The sequence below is a fragment of the Drosophila willistoni genome (assembly GCF_018902025.1).
Source record: "Drosophila willistoni isolate 14030-0811.24 chromosome XR unlocalized genomic scaffold, UCI_dwil_1.1 Seg143, whole genome shotgun sequence".
Lineage (NCBI taxonomy): Eukaryota > Metazoa > Arthropoda > Insecta > Diptera > Drosophilidae > Drosophila > Drosophila willistoni.
In genome coordinates, this window is record NW_025814056.1 from 6,669,650 (window position 1) to 6,686,723 (window position 17,074).

A 17,074-nucleotide genomic window follows, 5' to 3' on the forward strand; every position below is an offset into this window, starting at 1 on the left:
ATACACACGTAAGCGTACACAGGTATACAGGCTGCTGTGTAAATTCTCTCCCACATCTACACACACTGTCATGATATCGACTGCAATTGAGAGCAACGCAGCAAAAAAAAAAAAAAAAACAATATACGTAATTTAAGCGATAATCTGTAAATTGGCAAAAACCCTACTATATTATTTAATCACTAGCACTAACTTTATGCCAAACAAAATTCATTTACATAATTTTTTTTCAATTGTACGCTCAATTTTCACTGTCGGCCATCGTAATTACAGAAAGACAACTTAAGAGGAATGCAAATTGAGAGAGAAAATGAGAGAGGTAAAATTTTAAGCTATCCAAAGAGCATTCCTATGCAAATGGCCGAAAGCTGTCGCCGCTGAATGAGTGAGATAGCATCATCAAACGGCCATATTCAGTTACTGATCGATACAAATAAATGTTGATTTTATAATGGAATATTATAAGCTGATTATTCTACAATGTCTTCTATACGGTCTATACGGTCACTATCTTTTTTTAATGGTTATCACACCAGGGGAAACTGCTTATAAATCATATATAAATTGAAAAAAATAATTAAAAACCAAAAAAAAAACCCAACCTCTTAAGATTTCCACGATTGTTGTTGATAAGAAAATACGTCTCCTTGTATTACTTTTTGCTATAATTTATTAAAGCTGCTTTGAAAACAAAAAAAAATTATATACTAAGAATACAATACACACACATTTACATCAATTTAGATATGGCTTTAAGGCGGAAGGGCGAGCCAGATCAAATTCAGACCCGGCGACCACCTACCATAAACTCAAAGGCAGGTTTCTTGGGGGTTTCATCAGCATCGGAGGCAACGGAGATATCGGGAATCAAATCAGCATCAGCGGAAACAGCCTGAGAACCGCCTACCTTGAAGAATTTTGGGGGAGTCTTCAAGCCAAAGACAGGTTTCTTGGGGGCTTCATCAGCGTCGGAGGCCACGGAAATGTCGGGGATCAAATCGGCATCAGCGGAAACAGCCTGAGAACCGCCTACCTTGAAGAATTTAGGGGGAGTCTTCAAGCCAAAGACAGGTTTCTTGGGGGTTTCATCGGCATCGGAGGCCACAGAGATATCGGGAATCAAATCGGCATCAGCGGAAACAGCCTGAGGACCGCCAACCTTGAAGAATTTAGGGGGAGTCTTCAAGCCAAAGACAGGTTTCTTGGGGGTTTCATCGGCATCGGAGGCCACGGAGATATCGGGAATCAAATCGGCATCAGCGGAAACAGCCTGAGGACCGCCGACCTTGAAGAACTTAGGGGGAGTCTTCAAGCCAAAGACAGGTTTCTTGGGGGTTTCATCAGCATCGGAGGCCACGGAGATATCGGGAATCAAATCGGCATCAGCGGAAACAGCCTGAGGACCGCCGACCTTGAAGAATTTAGGGGGAGTCTTCAAGCCAAAGACAGGTTTCTTGGGGGTTTCATCGGCATCGGAGGCCACAGAGATATCGGGAATCAAATCGGCATCAGCGGAAACAGCCTGAGGACCGCCAACCTTGAAGAATTTAGGGGGAGTCTTCAAGCCAAAGACAGGTTTCTTGGGGGTTTCATCGGCATCGGAGGCGTCGGAGATGTCGGGAATCAAATCGGCATCGGCGTGGGCAGGGAGATGCTTAGGGAATTCGAAAATCTGGGGTACACCCACACGGAACATTTGTGGCATACCGACAGCATGGAAATGATGCACAGCCTGTGGACCAGAAACATGGAATATTTCGGATCTCATGGGGATGTGGAAGTTGTGGATCTTCTTATCGAAAGCATCGGAAGCGACCGACATATCTGGAATCACATCTGTCTGATCGGCCGGAACATTATCGGCATCAGACGCCACAGACATATCAGCCAGAGATTTCAATAACTCCTGAGCCTTAGCCAAAACACCTAGAGAAAAACATATATGTCAAATTCCTAAATCCAAATTGGAAATTTAGACAGTGCTATTAATTACCATTCTTCTCGAGCATTTCGCGGAACTTCTGGGCATCTTCAGGTATATTCTGTATTTCGTAAATGGCATTGAAAGTTCTTGTTTTTGTATTGGGCAATGCCATAGCCACAAAGGCTAGCGATAAAATAATCGCACAAATTGAAAATGATTTCATGTTGCTTTCTCTGATTTTGTTGTTTAACTGAATTGTCTAGCCACTTCACAGGCGTTTTTATACCAATGCCAATGTTTTCTTATCATTGCTACCAAGACTTTTTATTTACGAGTCCGATTTCGTTTGGGGTTCACCAGAAATCGTATTCAACAAAACTTTAAACTCACTGACGTGTAGGTTGGCTACCACTTTATCTATAATATAATAAACTATATACTAAATTATCTTTTATACTAAAAACCAAAAATAAATCTTATCATTTGGATTCTATTGATGACGTGGACTCTATCAATGATGTGTACTTTATTGAAATGTTCAATAGAAATTGGGAAATAGAGAGCCCGTGAAACAGTGTGACCATGCTTGTATTTGATTTTGAACATTTTTCAGTGTAAATGACTTACCAAATGACGCACTTACCTTTGTATACAATGATGGCCATATAAATAATAACACTTGCAAAGTTATAGTTACCAACTACAAATTTCGGAATTGGGTTTTTTATTTTAATATTAATGAAGATAGACAAACAAATATTTAATGTTTTACAAATTTTTTTCTTCTTATTTGAATAGGCATTTCGATTTTCAATTTATTCTTTTTTGTTTTTTTTTTGTTTTTGGACAATTGCTATATATAGTACCTATATATGTAGCTATGTATGTATGTGTATGTATGTATGTAAATAATTGAAATAGGATTCAACAAGAAATGCATATTTTAATGCGAATAGTTTAAAAAAAAAGGGTTTTCTTGATTTTCGTTGTTTTTTTTTTTTTTTTTTTTTTTTTTGTTTGTTTGCTTATATTCTATTAAAGTGTGTATATTTTTAAGTAATAAGAAAAACAGAAAAAAAAAATAATTATTTTAAAATTCGGAATAAAGTTAAAGTGGCTGCTTCTTGTGTAATTATTCATTTGTTTGGTTTTTACATTCCCAAGATATCGTCATGTTCATCAAGAGGATCTCGTGGCTCACGTTTTAGACCGGCCAGCGAGAAATCATCGGCAGCTATAGTTGCGGCCATATCTTGGTCGCCATTATTATTGCTTGGTGGAGGCGAGTTTGAGCCAGAGCTGCCCAAGAGATTGGCCATGTTGACAGTGGGTGCTGCCACCGGAGCTTTGCTATTAATAGACTGTGGTCCGGAGGAAATGCCACCAGCACCTGTTGGTTTACCTGCAACATTCTTGACATTAGCCACAACCAGGGATGTACGCTTGACTGGCGATTGCGATCGACGGAACTTGTTGGCGGCTTGGGGTGACGACTTTACGGCACTCGGTTGAATGAAATCATTGAATGGAGTGGCGCCACCCTGAACGCTGGCAATTTGAGGAGTACGATGTTGTTGCTGTTGCTGTTGTTGTTGATGTTGAAGAGCCGCCACGACGCCCGAGGGTGAAGGTTGCTTTTGACCAGCTGGCACTGTGTTAATCGATTTTCTTAGCAATGAAGCGGCCGATGCATCGCCCTGAACGGTGGACAAACGTGGACGCTGTTGAGGTGGCGTCGAATTGTCAGAAGGTGCCACCATGCGACGTTTAGCAAGTTCAGCATTATTCTGATTATTATTCGCGGCTTGTGTAGAAGTTTGTGTACCGGGAATTCCACCTGCACCACTTACACCGCATACCGAAAAACGTCTAGACATTTGACGTATTTGTAGTGAAGCCACACCAGCTTGTCTCTGTTGGCTAGCGGTTGCAATGGTCGACGCCTTCAATGGTCCAAATAGAGCATTCAACGATGAGTCCTGAGGTGTGCGTGCGGCGACAATACTAGAGGCTGAGCTCTTTGGATTGGGGCCAGTTATAACCCGACTTACTGGCATTGGCGCGTCTTTTCGCCCATTCATTGGTAGTATACGATAAACTCGTTTCTCTTGATTCGGTGATGTCACTTGGGCATTTACTTGTTTCTGCACTTGCTGTATAATATGACGTTGCAAATTGGCATCGGTCATTCTATGTCCCGGACGCGCTGGGGTGGGTGGTTCTGAAATTCCGATTGATGTATCGGTAGCATTTCGCTCAACTGTTGTATTCATCATTGCTTGTGTACGCTTTGCGGCAGACACCATACTAACCAACTCCCTGACCAGTCGTAATTCCGCATCGGTAATATCTTCCAAGCCACTCGGTGTATTTATATTGAAATGCTGTACTTGGCCACTGGCTGGAAAATCGGTGGCATCATCAAATGTCTCCATTATAGCGGAAAGTATTTTTTGCTTAAAGTAAAACTTTTGCCTTGAGTTCATTTGCTCCATTTGTGGCACTACCATATCGATGAAATATTGATCTGAGAAAACATCGGGACACTTAGTCTGGACACCGCGTTCGCAACGCTTCACATACGTTAGAATAGGAGTGGACATTGTTGATACAGTACCACCAACAACACCACCATTATTAATCGATCCCGATACTGTTGAAATTGTTGCTGGATTTGTCTGCATAACAAACGAAGTGCTTGTCGCCTGGGCGGGATTAAAACTAGTTGCGGTCAGAGACGAAGAACTTGTTGGGGTGCTGCTAATTACCACAGAGGGTAGACGCATAGGTTGAGGCGAAGAAGTGTCTGCCATCGATGCTGTCGATACATTTGTTTTAGCCTGCGATTGAGTGTATACAGGGCCTGCTGTTGTTCGCTTCGCTTGTAAAGAAGCTGTAATGCCACCACCAGAACTAGTAGCTGTGGCACTTGAAGACGTAATAGTTCCAGATTTTGGTGTGAGTGATATTACTGCCTTCTTGGTGACTAAATCACGACGTGGAAAGATCAATGAACTCTCTGAAGATGTCGATGATAGTGATGGTGGTGCTTTTAACTTCGGGGCACCACCGAATTGTGAGCGTCGTGGATAGATGCCCTCAATACTGTTGCTTAGAGATGAGGATAATGATGATTTAATAGATACCTTTTCGGACTGACCAGACTGCGAAGACTGACCAGACTGACCAGACTGCGAAGACTGACCAGACTGCGAAGACTGACCAGACTGCGAAGATGTTACAGATGTTGGTGTCGATGTTGGTGTGGATCCTGGTGTAGTTGTCGTGATTGATTTAAGGGCTTGGTCATTCTGAGTTTTACTCTGATTCACTAGGCTTCGCGGCACTGTAGTCATTTTGACGGGAGATGTAGAACTCCTTAACATATGCTCGGCTCCGGCAAGTATAGATTTGCGTCGTTGCAAACGGGTTAAACGCTGCTCGCTGCCAGCTTTTTGAATTGGCAACTGGTTGATACCGTCTTTACGAGGTCGGCCAACACGTTTGCGTGTGCCTCGCGCCAATGACATCGTTTCATCGGCACTATCCTCTGTCATGGTTGTATCGGCTAAGTAATCACTTGTCGAAGCGATTGATGTCGATGGTTTCTTACTTATAATCAAAAGATTATCACTATCGCTCTGCTTGATGAAAAACTCTTCCGTTTGTGGTGATTTGGTTGCGGTTGTAGAGTTTTCAGGACTTGTGCCTGATGTTGGAATAGGTGAAGCTTCCATACGCAACTCATCTAGTTCTTCTTCATCGGATGTATTGTTGTTATTGATTCCCTCAATCAATTCGCCATTTAATTTTTTATGACGATTGCCAGCGCTTTTCTCTTTTGCTTGTTCGTCTTCCTTATTGCCACCCTTTTTGGCCAACTTCTCGTCTTCGATTGATTTGGTTGACGTTTTTGATCCTTCTTTTATGGGCGTTGCTGCTTCAGTAACCGAGCCCGGTGAAGAAAGGTCACTCGAATTGTTCATCTCGTTCTCACGGCCGCCTGAGGTACTTTCGCTTTTAGAATCATCATCGTCTTCTAGTATTTCGTCATTAACATCCATGTGAGGTAAAAGAAACTTTAAGTCGTTGGCGAACAGAAAGGGAAGTCGACGCTTGCCGCTCTGACGGCGTTGAATATCGTTGCTAAGCCAGCGTGCATAATCGTTACGCAGTTGACGCCATCGCCGCTTACATCTCTCGACTGTGAGAAAGACAGAGATGGATATATAGACAACACACGTACATATAGGCTGCGAGAGAATGGGACGGGACTACTAAAACTGACACAATATCACTCTGTTCTATACCTGTAAACCTACATATACACCTACCTGGTCCTAACAGATGGTCACATTTAGGTATGAAAAATTATATATTGATCTGATCCTAACTCAATAAGCATCATAAAAACATGGATTTACCAAGGCTGACGGAATCTGATCTAGTCTTAAAAAGGAATCATAAAAATAAACGTCAACCATTTGATAATAGATCTACTAAATATTAAAGATCTTCAGTTATATACAAAATATTGGAATGATAGAGATTCGAAAAATCACTTCGATTGCTTTTAAGTATTACTTATTGCCTTTAATCGTTATGATTGAATATGACAAACATTTGACCAGTTTATGGCTACTCATACGGCAAGGGTTTATTACCACAGCTAGAACATCTGTTGGACGCTTTATAATCTGTGGCCAATTTTTGCATAACAAATGACAACAAAATGGCTACAGGTAAAAGCATATTTTCTTTTGGAAAACTAGGCACAAGTAACGCCTGTTTTGCCATCTATTTGTATTTGATTTTTCCCGCCAAATAGTAAGTACAGTCTTAAGTAACCCATTTTGCGCTCTCAATTTTCCATTGTTGCACCACCATATGCCATACGATTCATTTAGTTATCTTTCATGAATAAGTGTTAGCTAGATTTTGATGTTTCTACACGGTTGACTATAAAAAACGTTTCAAGGACTTTAAGGGTTATGATTGTTGTCAAAATATTAAAAGTTTTTAGAAAGCTGTTAAAGCTGATGTATTGAATAGAACCATTTGCATCCAATTTGGTCTTTGTATTGTGAGATGTTAGTAAAAAGTGAGCTAGGCTTAGAACATCTACAAACTGTTGGCCCAAAAAGGATATTTCTTAGAATGCTTCTTACTGCTTTCATAACATATGGTGTGACTCCATTATAGAGTCAAATCTAGAGCTACACATTGTATATATTAATTCCTTAATTGGCCTAGAGATCTTTCGAAGTTTTTAATGTCGCGTTTGAGACAGCGAATCTAACTAACTTTCATAATTATCATTGAATTTTTTTTTATTATTCAGTTTCTGTTTGTCAATTACAACTTTTAACATTCACTTTTAACATTCTAAAATTTAGCTAGACATGGAAAAGAAATTTGTCATTGTAAAGAAACTATTTTTTATATATGGAACCTTTATATATATGTGTATATTCTCGATCAGCACGACGGCCGTCTACTCGACTATATCAAGGTAAATGTTTACCAGATCATTAATGCTACGGTGCTTCTATATAGTTCTATATATGTCACATGGCTCCCATGGGAAAATAGAGGATTAGTAAGTGTTGATGCCCTCATTAATAACTGTGCCATACTTCATTAATATCATATCAAACATTTGGATACTTGCTCACTTATGCAGATGACTTTAGAATAATTAAAACAAATCAAAAAAGTATTTAAATTTAGTTTATTGCCATCTGAAACTGGTGTATGTATTCCAACATATGTATGTATACATGTCTGCAGTAAATCTAGATTCTAACTTGGGTTATGATACCACTTCAAAAGACTTTCGTTAAGAAACAATAGCAAAATCCTAGGATTAACAATTTCTGAAAAGTGCATATTACACACACGATAATAGTGCAAATTGCATGGAAGCTAAGCATAATAAAGTGGCCATCAAACTAATATTATAACTGCGACATTTAGATCCCTTATTGACATTGTCTTTCTTTGTATGACAACTATTCGCCAGCACAAAGGAATAAGCTATACATAACTATACCATCTAGTACTAAGACAACCATTTGTAGCATTTTGTTCAACCCCTATTAACAATTTCCTTTATGAAGCATACGTACTGCCTATTGAATCGAAGATCAAACTCTCAACACTCCCCGAAAACAAATCCTTGATACTTGACAAGAAAACTTAACACCTCTTTGAAACCAATTTCACCTCCCTTCGCCCATAATCCCAATCACAAACACAGAACAGAACAAAGTCAAACCTAGGTGTTTCCTATAGCAGAACAGCAGAAACCGATACAATTATCAATCATTCTATTGCCACCAAAAGCCTCAAACTACACAGCAAAAGCAGCAGCGATTCAAGCCGCGAAAACCTAAATCACCCCCTCAACAATCAGCTCACTCTCAGCAAAGGACAGTAGGACAGTAGGACAAACAAATACTCTAAATACATATGCAAAACTGATCCGTGATATTCTGATATACTAAAACCCAATAATTATCCTAGTATGGATTCCAGGTCACTCACGCATTTAGGGAAACAAATCAGCGAACTTGTCCACCAAACAAACCAAGTAAAATTCAGCCCAATATAAACTAAAAAGATTACAATAAGAATATATGGCAAAAACTTAGTCAAAGCACAGCCAAAGACCGCCAATTAAAAAAATAAAACCCTGTCAGACGGGTTTAAAGACTCTTCTTTGGACACACTCCTGAGTTTCTATTTAAAAGACGATTTCATCACAGTGATAAGTGCAAATGAAAAAATACAAGTCCTCCACATAATCATAGTATGTCCCAAATACAATTCCACAAGCAAAAAGTAAGAGTCCACTAACCCCTTCTGATTCTCTTAAAGACCCCAATAGCCTATTCATCAAACAATTGCAGCAATAAGCAAATTTATACCATCTAATATACCCCCAAACATAAACAAAAATTTCAATTAATAATCAAGTATTTGTATATACATACATATATGTACATAAATTAGGGCAGGTCAATTTATATGAACCAAAAAGAAAACGTCATAATCGTCCACCAGATTCGGATTCTACGAATCACCAAGAATCCTTAGGTCTAAAATGAACTCCTAGCCCGGTTTAGGTATTTTATTAGTATCTCTATGTATTTGACTAAGGCAAAAAAAATTTAAGCATTGAATTGATTAAATTGAATTAAAGTGGTCCGATTTGAATCAAATCAGAATGATATTGTTTCAATTTCTATATATACATTACTAACATTTTCTATATATACATACACTAACTTTTGCTAAAATTCTATGATGTTAAACTTAATTCTTAATCAATTGTCTGCAATTTATATTTTTTTGAAAATGAAATACAGATGCATAGAAAATGTGTCTGAAAAGTCGACCCTATATAAAACGGCGGAGCAGTGGTAAATATATATATAAACAGACAGATATATGAATCTTTAGTATAAATCTAAAGTACAATAAAGTATCAAATGATTGTGTTTCCTAGTTGCATTCATTTAAATGATTGTTATCAAAAAGCTTACAACTGATGACAATAAATGGTTTCTGTTTGAGTAAAAATATATTGAACCATAAATTTATAAAATTTTAAACCTGACCTACAAAACCCAATAATTGGCATTAAAATCAATGTTCATTCAACTGGAATCAACCACTCAAATTACTTGTACTCCGTTTTCCTATGCCATTTGTGATTTAAACTGGTTCAACAGCACAGAGTGATCATTTCCCTCTTTTACACCCTTATCTCATCACAGAGTTATATTTACCTAGATCTACATTGATTTGCGGTTCGAAATAGACTTTTAATTAGAAAGCAATATGGATGGAACCTCACCTAAATGGATTCTCACTTGATCAAGTGAAAAGCTAATACAATTGGAATATATGAGACCTTCCAATTGGAGAAATATGTATACAATATATAAGGGAGAGTGTCAGGTTGTTGACCGAGTTTGCTTGCGGCCCTATAAATATTAGACGGCTAGGCCAAATATGGAACGGAAAATGTTATTGGGAATCTTGATTCTTTACGCATAAACAACATATTGATTAGATTACAAACGCAGCAATATTTGTAACATACTTTCTAGAGACAACTTTTATCTGGCCCCCTGGAGCAATACGTAAGAAATAAAGCAAAAGACCACAAAAACTTTAAAATTAAAAAAAGTTGCATTCCTTTGCAAACCTGCTCTCTCTTTGTGAAGTAATTAGCCTTGACAATATTTATATGTAAGTTACCCAATATCTTTTGTGCGACGTTATATACAGAAAGATATAAGCGAAAAAAGTAGTTACTAATGATGGAAACTTAGTATTTTGGATCAATAATCGAAAAGAATTCCAAAATAAATTGCGTGACCCACTTTGAGAACCGGTCTACAGCCGGGCACTCTCCCTTATATGTATATTTATTTAAGAAAGCATTGAAATTTATTCTAGACTCTCTCCTGTTGCAACATCAACTGGCCTTGTCCTTTATCCAAAAAAAAAAAAAAAAATAGAATGAGATACCCAAGTTCTCTATAGCAACTGAAAAATGCAAAACCCAATCTAGTAAAATTTTTACTTTACAATTTTTTGTATAAGCCATCTTTCTAATACTCTACCAATAAGAAAACATCTTAATTTGTATTTTAATGATGAATTATTAGGCAATTTAGGCTTTACTATATAGTCTTCTAGAAGTAATTGGATTTCGTTAAGAACATTTTTATTAATTTTCTTATTATTAGTCCGATTATTCTTGAAGAAGCTATAATATTCATAAATTTTAAAGAAACACATTTGAAAAATGTGCAAAATGTAAAATGATTTAAAAAAAAATAAACCTACATTAGGTACATTAACAACATATGTATAAAGACTGGATGTGTGAAAACTTATTCTACGCACTGTGCAACAGCCATTAATATGGACAGACTAGAGCAGGCAAAACATTCGATTACATTATCAACAGTATTTATCGAGGGCCCCAGCTTTTCCGATAGGTCAATTTAATGTCACATGCTGGATATATCGATTAACATAACCAACCCCGTGCCAAGAGTATGTAAAACGTGGTCAAATGTTGTAAGGCAATAAGAATGGTCAACTCGTACCAGAATTTTCTACTTTAAAACGATTTACCCGGTAATTTGCATTTAAAAAATTCTAAGACAAAATAATTTACCATTAACACGAAATTGAATTTTTTTAGTCAATTAATTGTTGATTGCAACGTTAAAATAGATTTTTTTTACAAATTTAAAGGTTAAAGCGATTTGCCCGGTAATTCGCATTAAAAATGTTTAATATTTGATTAATTTCCAAATTTAAAGTGCTTCTTGCGTTTGCATTTAAAAAAAATGTTTAAATTATATGACAAACATTTTTTTAAATTATTATTTTATTTTTATTTAATTATAAAAAGAATTGTACTCACTCATGGACTAGCTATAAATTTTAATTTCATTTGATATGCATATGCAAAACTTCTTAATGCGATGGTTAAGGCAACGAGAACGAACTACACGTACCAGAATTTTCTACTTTAAAACGATTTATCCGTTAATTTGCATTTAAAAATTTGTAAGGCAAAATAATTTAACATTAACACGAAATTGCATTTTTTTTTTAGTCAATCGTTTACCGCTTTAAATATTCGTTTCTTCGGATAACTTGAGCTGTTTTCTTCTACTAAACAAAAAAAGGGACATAAAAAAATGTCTTCCCTTCATATGCTAAGCGGCTCGCAATTAGGAACACAAAATAAGAAATAAACGGTTAAATGACCAGTATACATTTTCTATTTCCATTTGAAATTAAATTAAAATTAAATTTAGGTCAACTAATTGGTTTTCAAAAATAAAGTGGTTCATTGTTATCCATGTGGACAAGTTCGATAATCAAAACAAAAAAATAACTGGTAAAGTGTGATTAATCGATTGCCGGCCATCGTCAAGCGAGCGGGCCAACTCGTTTGCAGGCGAATACTTTGCAACACTATCGATAGCAAGCAAATCGATTGGCGGGAGAAGAATGCGAATGCTTACAACACTAAAGATATATATATATATATATATACTTGCTGATATATATATATATATATATATATATATATGCATAATATATATTTCTTGGAAAAATGAAAAGAAAACCTTACCCGATTCGCCCGTCTCAGCGGCTACTAAATCCCAACAGTTTTCTGTCGGTAGCCTCTTTCTATAATTGTCATCGTTTCGATCATAAAGCAAAGGTTGTTTACCGACCGCCCGCACTATTCGCAAATTCAATTCGTTGTTCATCCCTACTACTTAAAGCGACGGCGACGACAAGCAGATAAACAACACTTTTTGTTTTTCAATATATCGCCACTGTTACCCGTCAATAATTCGTTTAGTTTGAAAACGATACGAGACGCGAACCAGTAAGTTATAGTAAGACGATGTTCAATGTAAAGCAGCAGCAGCAGCAATTTGTGAACGGCAACTAAAAGCAGAAACTCACACACACACACACAAACGAAAGCAACCAACGCATAGACTCACATAGACACACGCACACACAAGCAAACATGTATTACTGTGCAGCTGGCAAACGTGAGAGAACGATTGCGGGCGTGAGAGAAACTACCAAAAAGTAAATTGGCATGTCAGATGCGAGGGTTGGCCAACAACAACCAGGGTCGACGAAACCAAAGAAATTTAAATGAAATATATTTCTACGCCTACTATTTATTTATCTATGATTTACATAATATGTAATGTATATGAAATTTATTTTATTCAGTTCAATAGCTCTTAACAAGTCTTGTTTATGCCACATGTGTATATTTAAAAGCTTTATTCCTTTTATTTTTGGTATTGTAAAAATGAATTCAACAGTTGGCAGTTGAACGATTTATTTTGTTTCGTTTGTTTTGGCTCTTGTTGTTGGTATTTTTTTCCTTTTTGTTTTCGTTTGTTTTGCTTCTACATAAAATTTATGCAGCCTGGCAACGCTGTGAGTGGCTCTTTGCTTGCGCGCTCTCTCTCTCTTATTATCTCTCTGCCGTTGTGTGTGTGACATAGGTGCAGTTAAAATTCTCGCTCAAGGGAGCGTACTCTACGTAAATTTCCCTCCATTTATTAACATCAACTTAACGCCGCTCATGTCTGTTGATTTGCGTTTGTTAGGTTTTCGCTTTCGTTTCTGTTATTGTGTGTGTCGTCGTTTTGAGTTTTCTCTGCATTGCACATAGTACAAGATATTTTTTTGTTGCGAAAAAGAACTATTTGAAATTAAATAGATATTCAATTGCTTGAATTCACATGTAATAAAAGGCAAATTAACCTGCCATCGACCGGCTTAACATAGAGTGAGTGAGAGAAAGAGAGTGGAAAGAACAGCAAGCAGCGGCAGCAACAGCAACAACGTTGACAACGACGCCAGCAACACACAACAATAGGCAGTAGCAACAGCAACGACACGGCGGCAGCATCTCGTTCACACACATCCAAGTCATTTTGGGTTAACAAGCAAATGTTATTTTTTAAGAAATCGCTCAAACAACTTGTCACTGAATATCACGTCCAGCAAGAAGGTGAGTAATTCATAGAAATTTCAAACAACAATCTCAATGCAAACGCCATTGCTAAAACGGCGCGCCAAACAGCTGTTGCTGCCGATGCTGCTGCTGCTGCTGCCGATGCTGTTGTTGCTATTTACTGCTGCTGTCGCTATGTTAGTTGGCTGTTGCTGCTATCGCAACACTGCAAAAATGTCACCAACGACGACATGTAGCTGTGATTGTTGTTGCTTTTGTTAATTCATTTAATATTAATTATTTGGTTTTGTTTTGCATATCTTAATTTTTTTCGTTTTTGTTTCTATAGAAAAGTATTTAGATATGAATACACGACGCAGCACTGGCAGTAATATACGCATTAAAATAAATAATTCATCATCAAAATCATATGCCATGGCTGGATCATTGAATAAGAATCTAACTCCCGAATGGTATGAGAAGAATGCCAAAATATGTGGCCTAGTATCACAACATCCATATATGTATGATCGTTCCCATCCCGATTATATGCGTAAATCAAGTGTAGATAATGCATGGCAGGAGATATCCGAGTCAATGCACGATTCGGGTAAGTTGAATAACAATAAATCTAGTGATCATTTCCATCCAACGACCTAGTCTGGTCTCGCCTCGTCTCTCCTCTATCATAGTGAAAAAGTGTAAGGAACGTTGGCGCAATATCCGTACAAGTTTTGCACGTTCCATTAATGTGCATAGTGCGTCGGGATCGAATCGCATGAAACCGTATTATCTAACCAATGAGTTGCAATTCCTTAAGAAGCATATAACACCCGGTGTACCCATACCCATACGTGGAAGACGTTCACGTGGCAGCAACATCGATCCTGATGATGACGATGATGGTGATGACGACGATGATGATGATGAAGATGATGCCGATGATGAAGCAATCGAAGAGGAAGATGTCAAACTAACTGTGGAAATAAATAAACATTCGTTAAGTAGCAATGAGAATAGCCGTGATAGTTCTCATTTGGCCTCCGATGCGGAGCATGCGCAGATTACCAATGCCAATAGCAGTCGCAAAACCAACAATAACAACAACGGTGTCCATTGCAAGGAGGAGCACGAAGAGATGCTGGGCCAAAGTACTGGCGATGAGTCCTATCAAACCAGTAATCGTGCTTGTCCGCCCAAAAAGCGTCAGCGTTTAAATCTAGAGAAGAATAAATTACATGACCCTAAAGAGAAGGTACATATATATCATTCATACACATACATACATACATATATATTCGATATATACTCTTATGAAAACCATTATTTTTAGATACAAACTCCAAATTGCATAACTTCTGTACCTCCACAACAAGCACCAGCACCAGCTACAGCTATCGATTTTGATGATGCCTTCCTTCAGAGTCTACGTCCAGAGATTAAACATATGAATTTTCATCAGAAATTATATTTTAAACGACGTGTCTATGATCTTTTGGGTGAAATCTTACAAAATAATGAAGAGTCGTCCACTTTGCATGATCATCAGAAGCAGCAGCATCAGCAGCAGCATCAGCAGCAACAAATGGCAGCACGTTGTCTTCTAAATGGGGGCGGTAATGTGAGTGCCACGCCCTCGGGTGCTTTACAACATTTGGGTTTGACTCTACAGCTGCCCAAATTGATGCCCAGAACCACCAAAGAATCATAAGGAATGTGTAATGTTTTATACACAGCTTTCACATTCGAATTTAAAACCATAAAAAAAAAACCATACAAAATATAAGCCTCTATATATAAATAAATATATACATATACCTATATATAGAAATAAATTTTAAATTGTTTCAAATGTAATATTTACATTTGTGATAGTAAGAAAAACTGCGTATCTGTATGTTTCGTCGAAAATTCTTTTGGAAATAAACGAATTACAATTTTTTTTTCGCTTCATTGACCTTAAACTATATATGAAATGTTGTTTATTTATTTATTGATTTAGAATCCAATGGTCAGGCCAAGGGGGAAATATATTAAAGGTAATAAATGGCAAGAGGCTTTGTTTTAAAGGAAATACTTATTTTCAAAAACTCTTGCCTTATATCTTATATGTACATCTAATGTTACTTCGAGTGCATTTCACATCTCCAGATAGTCCTCGAAATTCCATTTTGTTTTCGTCCTCTTGTAAATGGAAAGTTAATTACCAAAACGATATTGTTGCTTATAAACAAACCAAGAGATATACTACTACAGATCCAAAAATCTGATATAATTCCAAAATCCTACATATCTGTGGGTAAACTGCGATTTTTAATGAACTTGTAATTCAATACGACCTGCAAAGTATGCAATGAAAAATTTCATTGCTGTTCCACATGCGTCTAAAGAAAGAGACAAAAGAATTTCACACGTTTCGATCTCAATCAAATATACATAATTCGGCTAAAATTACAAAAGTTTTAAATACATGTCTTGCAATGTGCTTATATAGAATTTGATTCCCAAAGATTTCTAATCAAATTTTCATTTCTTATACGTAATATTGATCATTAAAATAACTAACCTTAGATTTTTTTTAGATTTACCACACTTTCAAAACAGATTTCCAATCTAAAAAAATTTTAATAGCCAAAACCAATTAATTATTATTGATTTTAATTAAAACAGAATCAAATAACGTATATGGATTTTGAAGATTAAATAATAAAACATATATAACCAGAGGGCCGCGGCTAACTTCGACCGCGTCAAAGTTGGTATACCCTTGCAACTTTTTTGGTAACTCTTTCCTTACCTATAGCCATCAAAGTGGAAAAACGTTTTGGCTAAAAAGTCTAATGTCTGCGAAAGAACGGCCTACAATCTTAGCATAGGAAATAACGAAGATATTGATCAAAGTCACTGTTTTCCACCGATTGTTCCTATGAAACTATATGATATAGTTACCCGATCTTGATTAAATTTGGCATAGTCATTTATATGTGTAATAAACTCACCAATATTAAATTTTACGACAAAAGTTAAAGAAATAAAGAAGTTATTGAGAAAAGTCACTGTTCGTGACTTTGTCGTTTGTATGGGAGCATTATGATATTGTTATCCGATCCGGCTGAATCCGAGATATACAACCTGTGCAGTATATACAGGCCTACATGCTGATCAAGAATATATATACTTTATATGGTCGGTGATGCTTCCTTCTGTCCGTTGCTCACTTCTGACCAAAATTAATACACCCTTTTTGCAAGGGTATAAAAATATAATAATTGCTGAAAACCGATTTAAATAGTTAAAAATGAATCGATTCTTTTTCAGATAGTTGTTTATAAGTTTTAGCTGTCCTGTATAAAACATCTTTTTGGCCCTCTGAACATTTTTTTGGACAATTTGTAGTTATTTAAAAATTTTCAAGTGAGGTAAAACTATATTCCATATTAAAAATTTTTTTTTTATTTATTTATTTCGTTTTTGTATATATATATGTACGTATATTATATATATTTATATATATATAATTTATTTTTGTTGTTAAGTATATTTCTTTAAGCAAATACTTTTGTATACGTAAACATTTTTGTGTTCGATTTGTTGTTTTTTTTTTTGTGTTTGTTTAA

At 36.6% G+C, this 17,074-nt stretch overlaps 3 protein-coding genes across 4 annotated transcripts; 1 reads left to right on the top strand and 2 right to left on the bottom strand.

The window, feature by feature from the left end:
• Positions 1-652: 652 nt before the first annotated feature.
• LOC6645255 lies at positions 653-2,111 on the bottom strand. Its single transcript, XM_002068143.3, has 2 exons — positions 1,994-2,111; positions 653-1,926 (listed from the first exon to the last, which is right to left on the bottom strand). The coding sequence occupies exons 1-2, from the start codon at positions 2,094-2,096 to the stop codon at positions 782-784; spliced, it is 1,248 nt and encodes a 415-aa protein (XP_002068179.2). The 5' UTR covers positions 2,097-2,111; the 3' UTR covers positions 653-781.
• Positions 2,112-2,919: 808 nt separating this feature from the next.
• On the bottom strand, positions 2,920-12,246 carry LOC6645256 (mucin-5AC; the record flags this gene model as incomplete). The annotated part of the gene is made up of 2 exons (XM_002068144.4): positions 2,920-6,128; positions 12,096-12,246. Coding segments are annotated over 2 exons (3,204 nt in total), but the record flags the coding sequence as incomplete, so codon positions are not given.
• Positions 12,247-13,025: 779 nt separating this feature from the next.
• On the top strand, positions 13,026-15,256 carry LOC6645257 (rRNA biogenesis protein rrp36). 2 transcript variants are annotated; one of them, XM_047011940.1, is made up of 4 exons: positions 13,026-13,289; positions 13,807-14,067; positions 14,150-14,712; positions 14,791-15,256. In XM_047011940.1, exons 2-4 carry the CDS (start codon positions 13,821-13,823, stop codon positions 15,166-15,168), a joined length of 1,188 nt encoding a protein of 395 aa, XP_046867896.1. In that variant the 5' UTR covers positions 13,026-13,289; positions 13,807-13,820; the 3' UTR covers positions 15,169-15,256. The 2 variants fall into 2 exon arrangements, with proteins under 2 accessions (XP_046867896.1, XP_002068181.2); XM_002068145.3 differs by lacking the exon at positions 13,026-13,289 and adding an exon at positions 13,305-13,514.
• Positions 15,257-17,074: the final 1,818 nt, after the last annotated feature.

What these genes read in the sequence shown, in the direction of transcription:
- LOC6645255 (XM_002068143.3), bottom strand. Translation starts at nt 2,096, where the DNA reads ATGGCATTGCCCAATACAAAAACAAGAACTTTCAATGCCATTTACGAA. An exon ending in CGAAATGCTCGAGAAGAATG is followed by an intron (nt 1,927 to 1,993) that starts GTAATTAATAGC and finishes GTTTTTCTCTAG; the next exon opens with GTGTTTTGGCTAAGGCTCAG.
- LOC6645257 (XM_002068145.3), top strand. Translation starts at nt 13,454, where the DNA reads ATGTTATTTTTTAAGAAATCGCTCAAACAACTTGTCACTGAATATCAC. An exon ending in ATATCACGTCCAGCAAGAAG is followed by an intron (nt 13,515 to 13,806) that starts GTGAGTAATTCA and finishes TTGTTTCTATAG; the next exon opens with AAAAGTATTTAGATATGAAT. An exon ending in TACATGACCCTAAAGAGAAG is followed by an intron (nt 14,713 to 14,790) that starts GTACATATATAT and finishes CATTATTTTTAG; the next exon opens with ATACAAACTCCAAATTGCAT.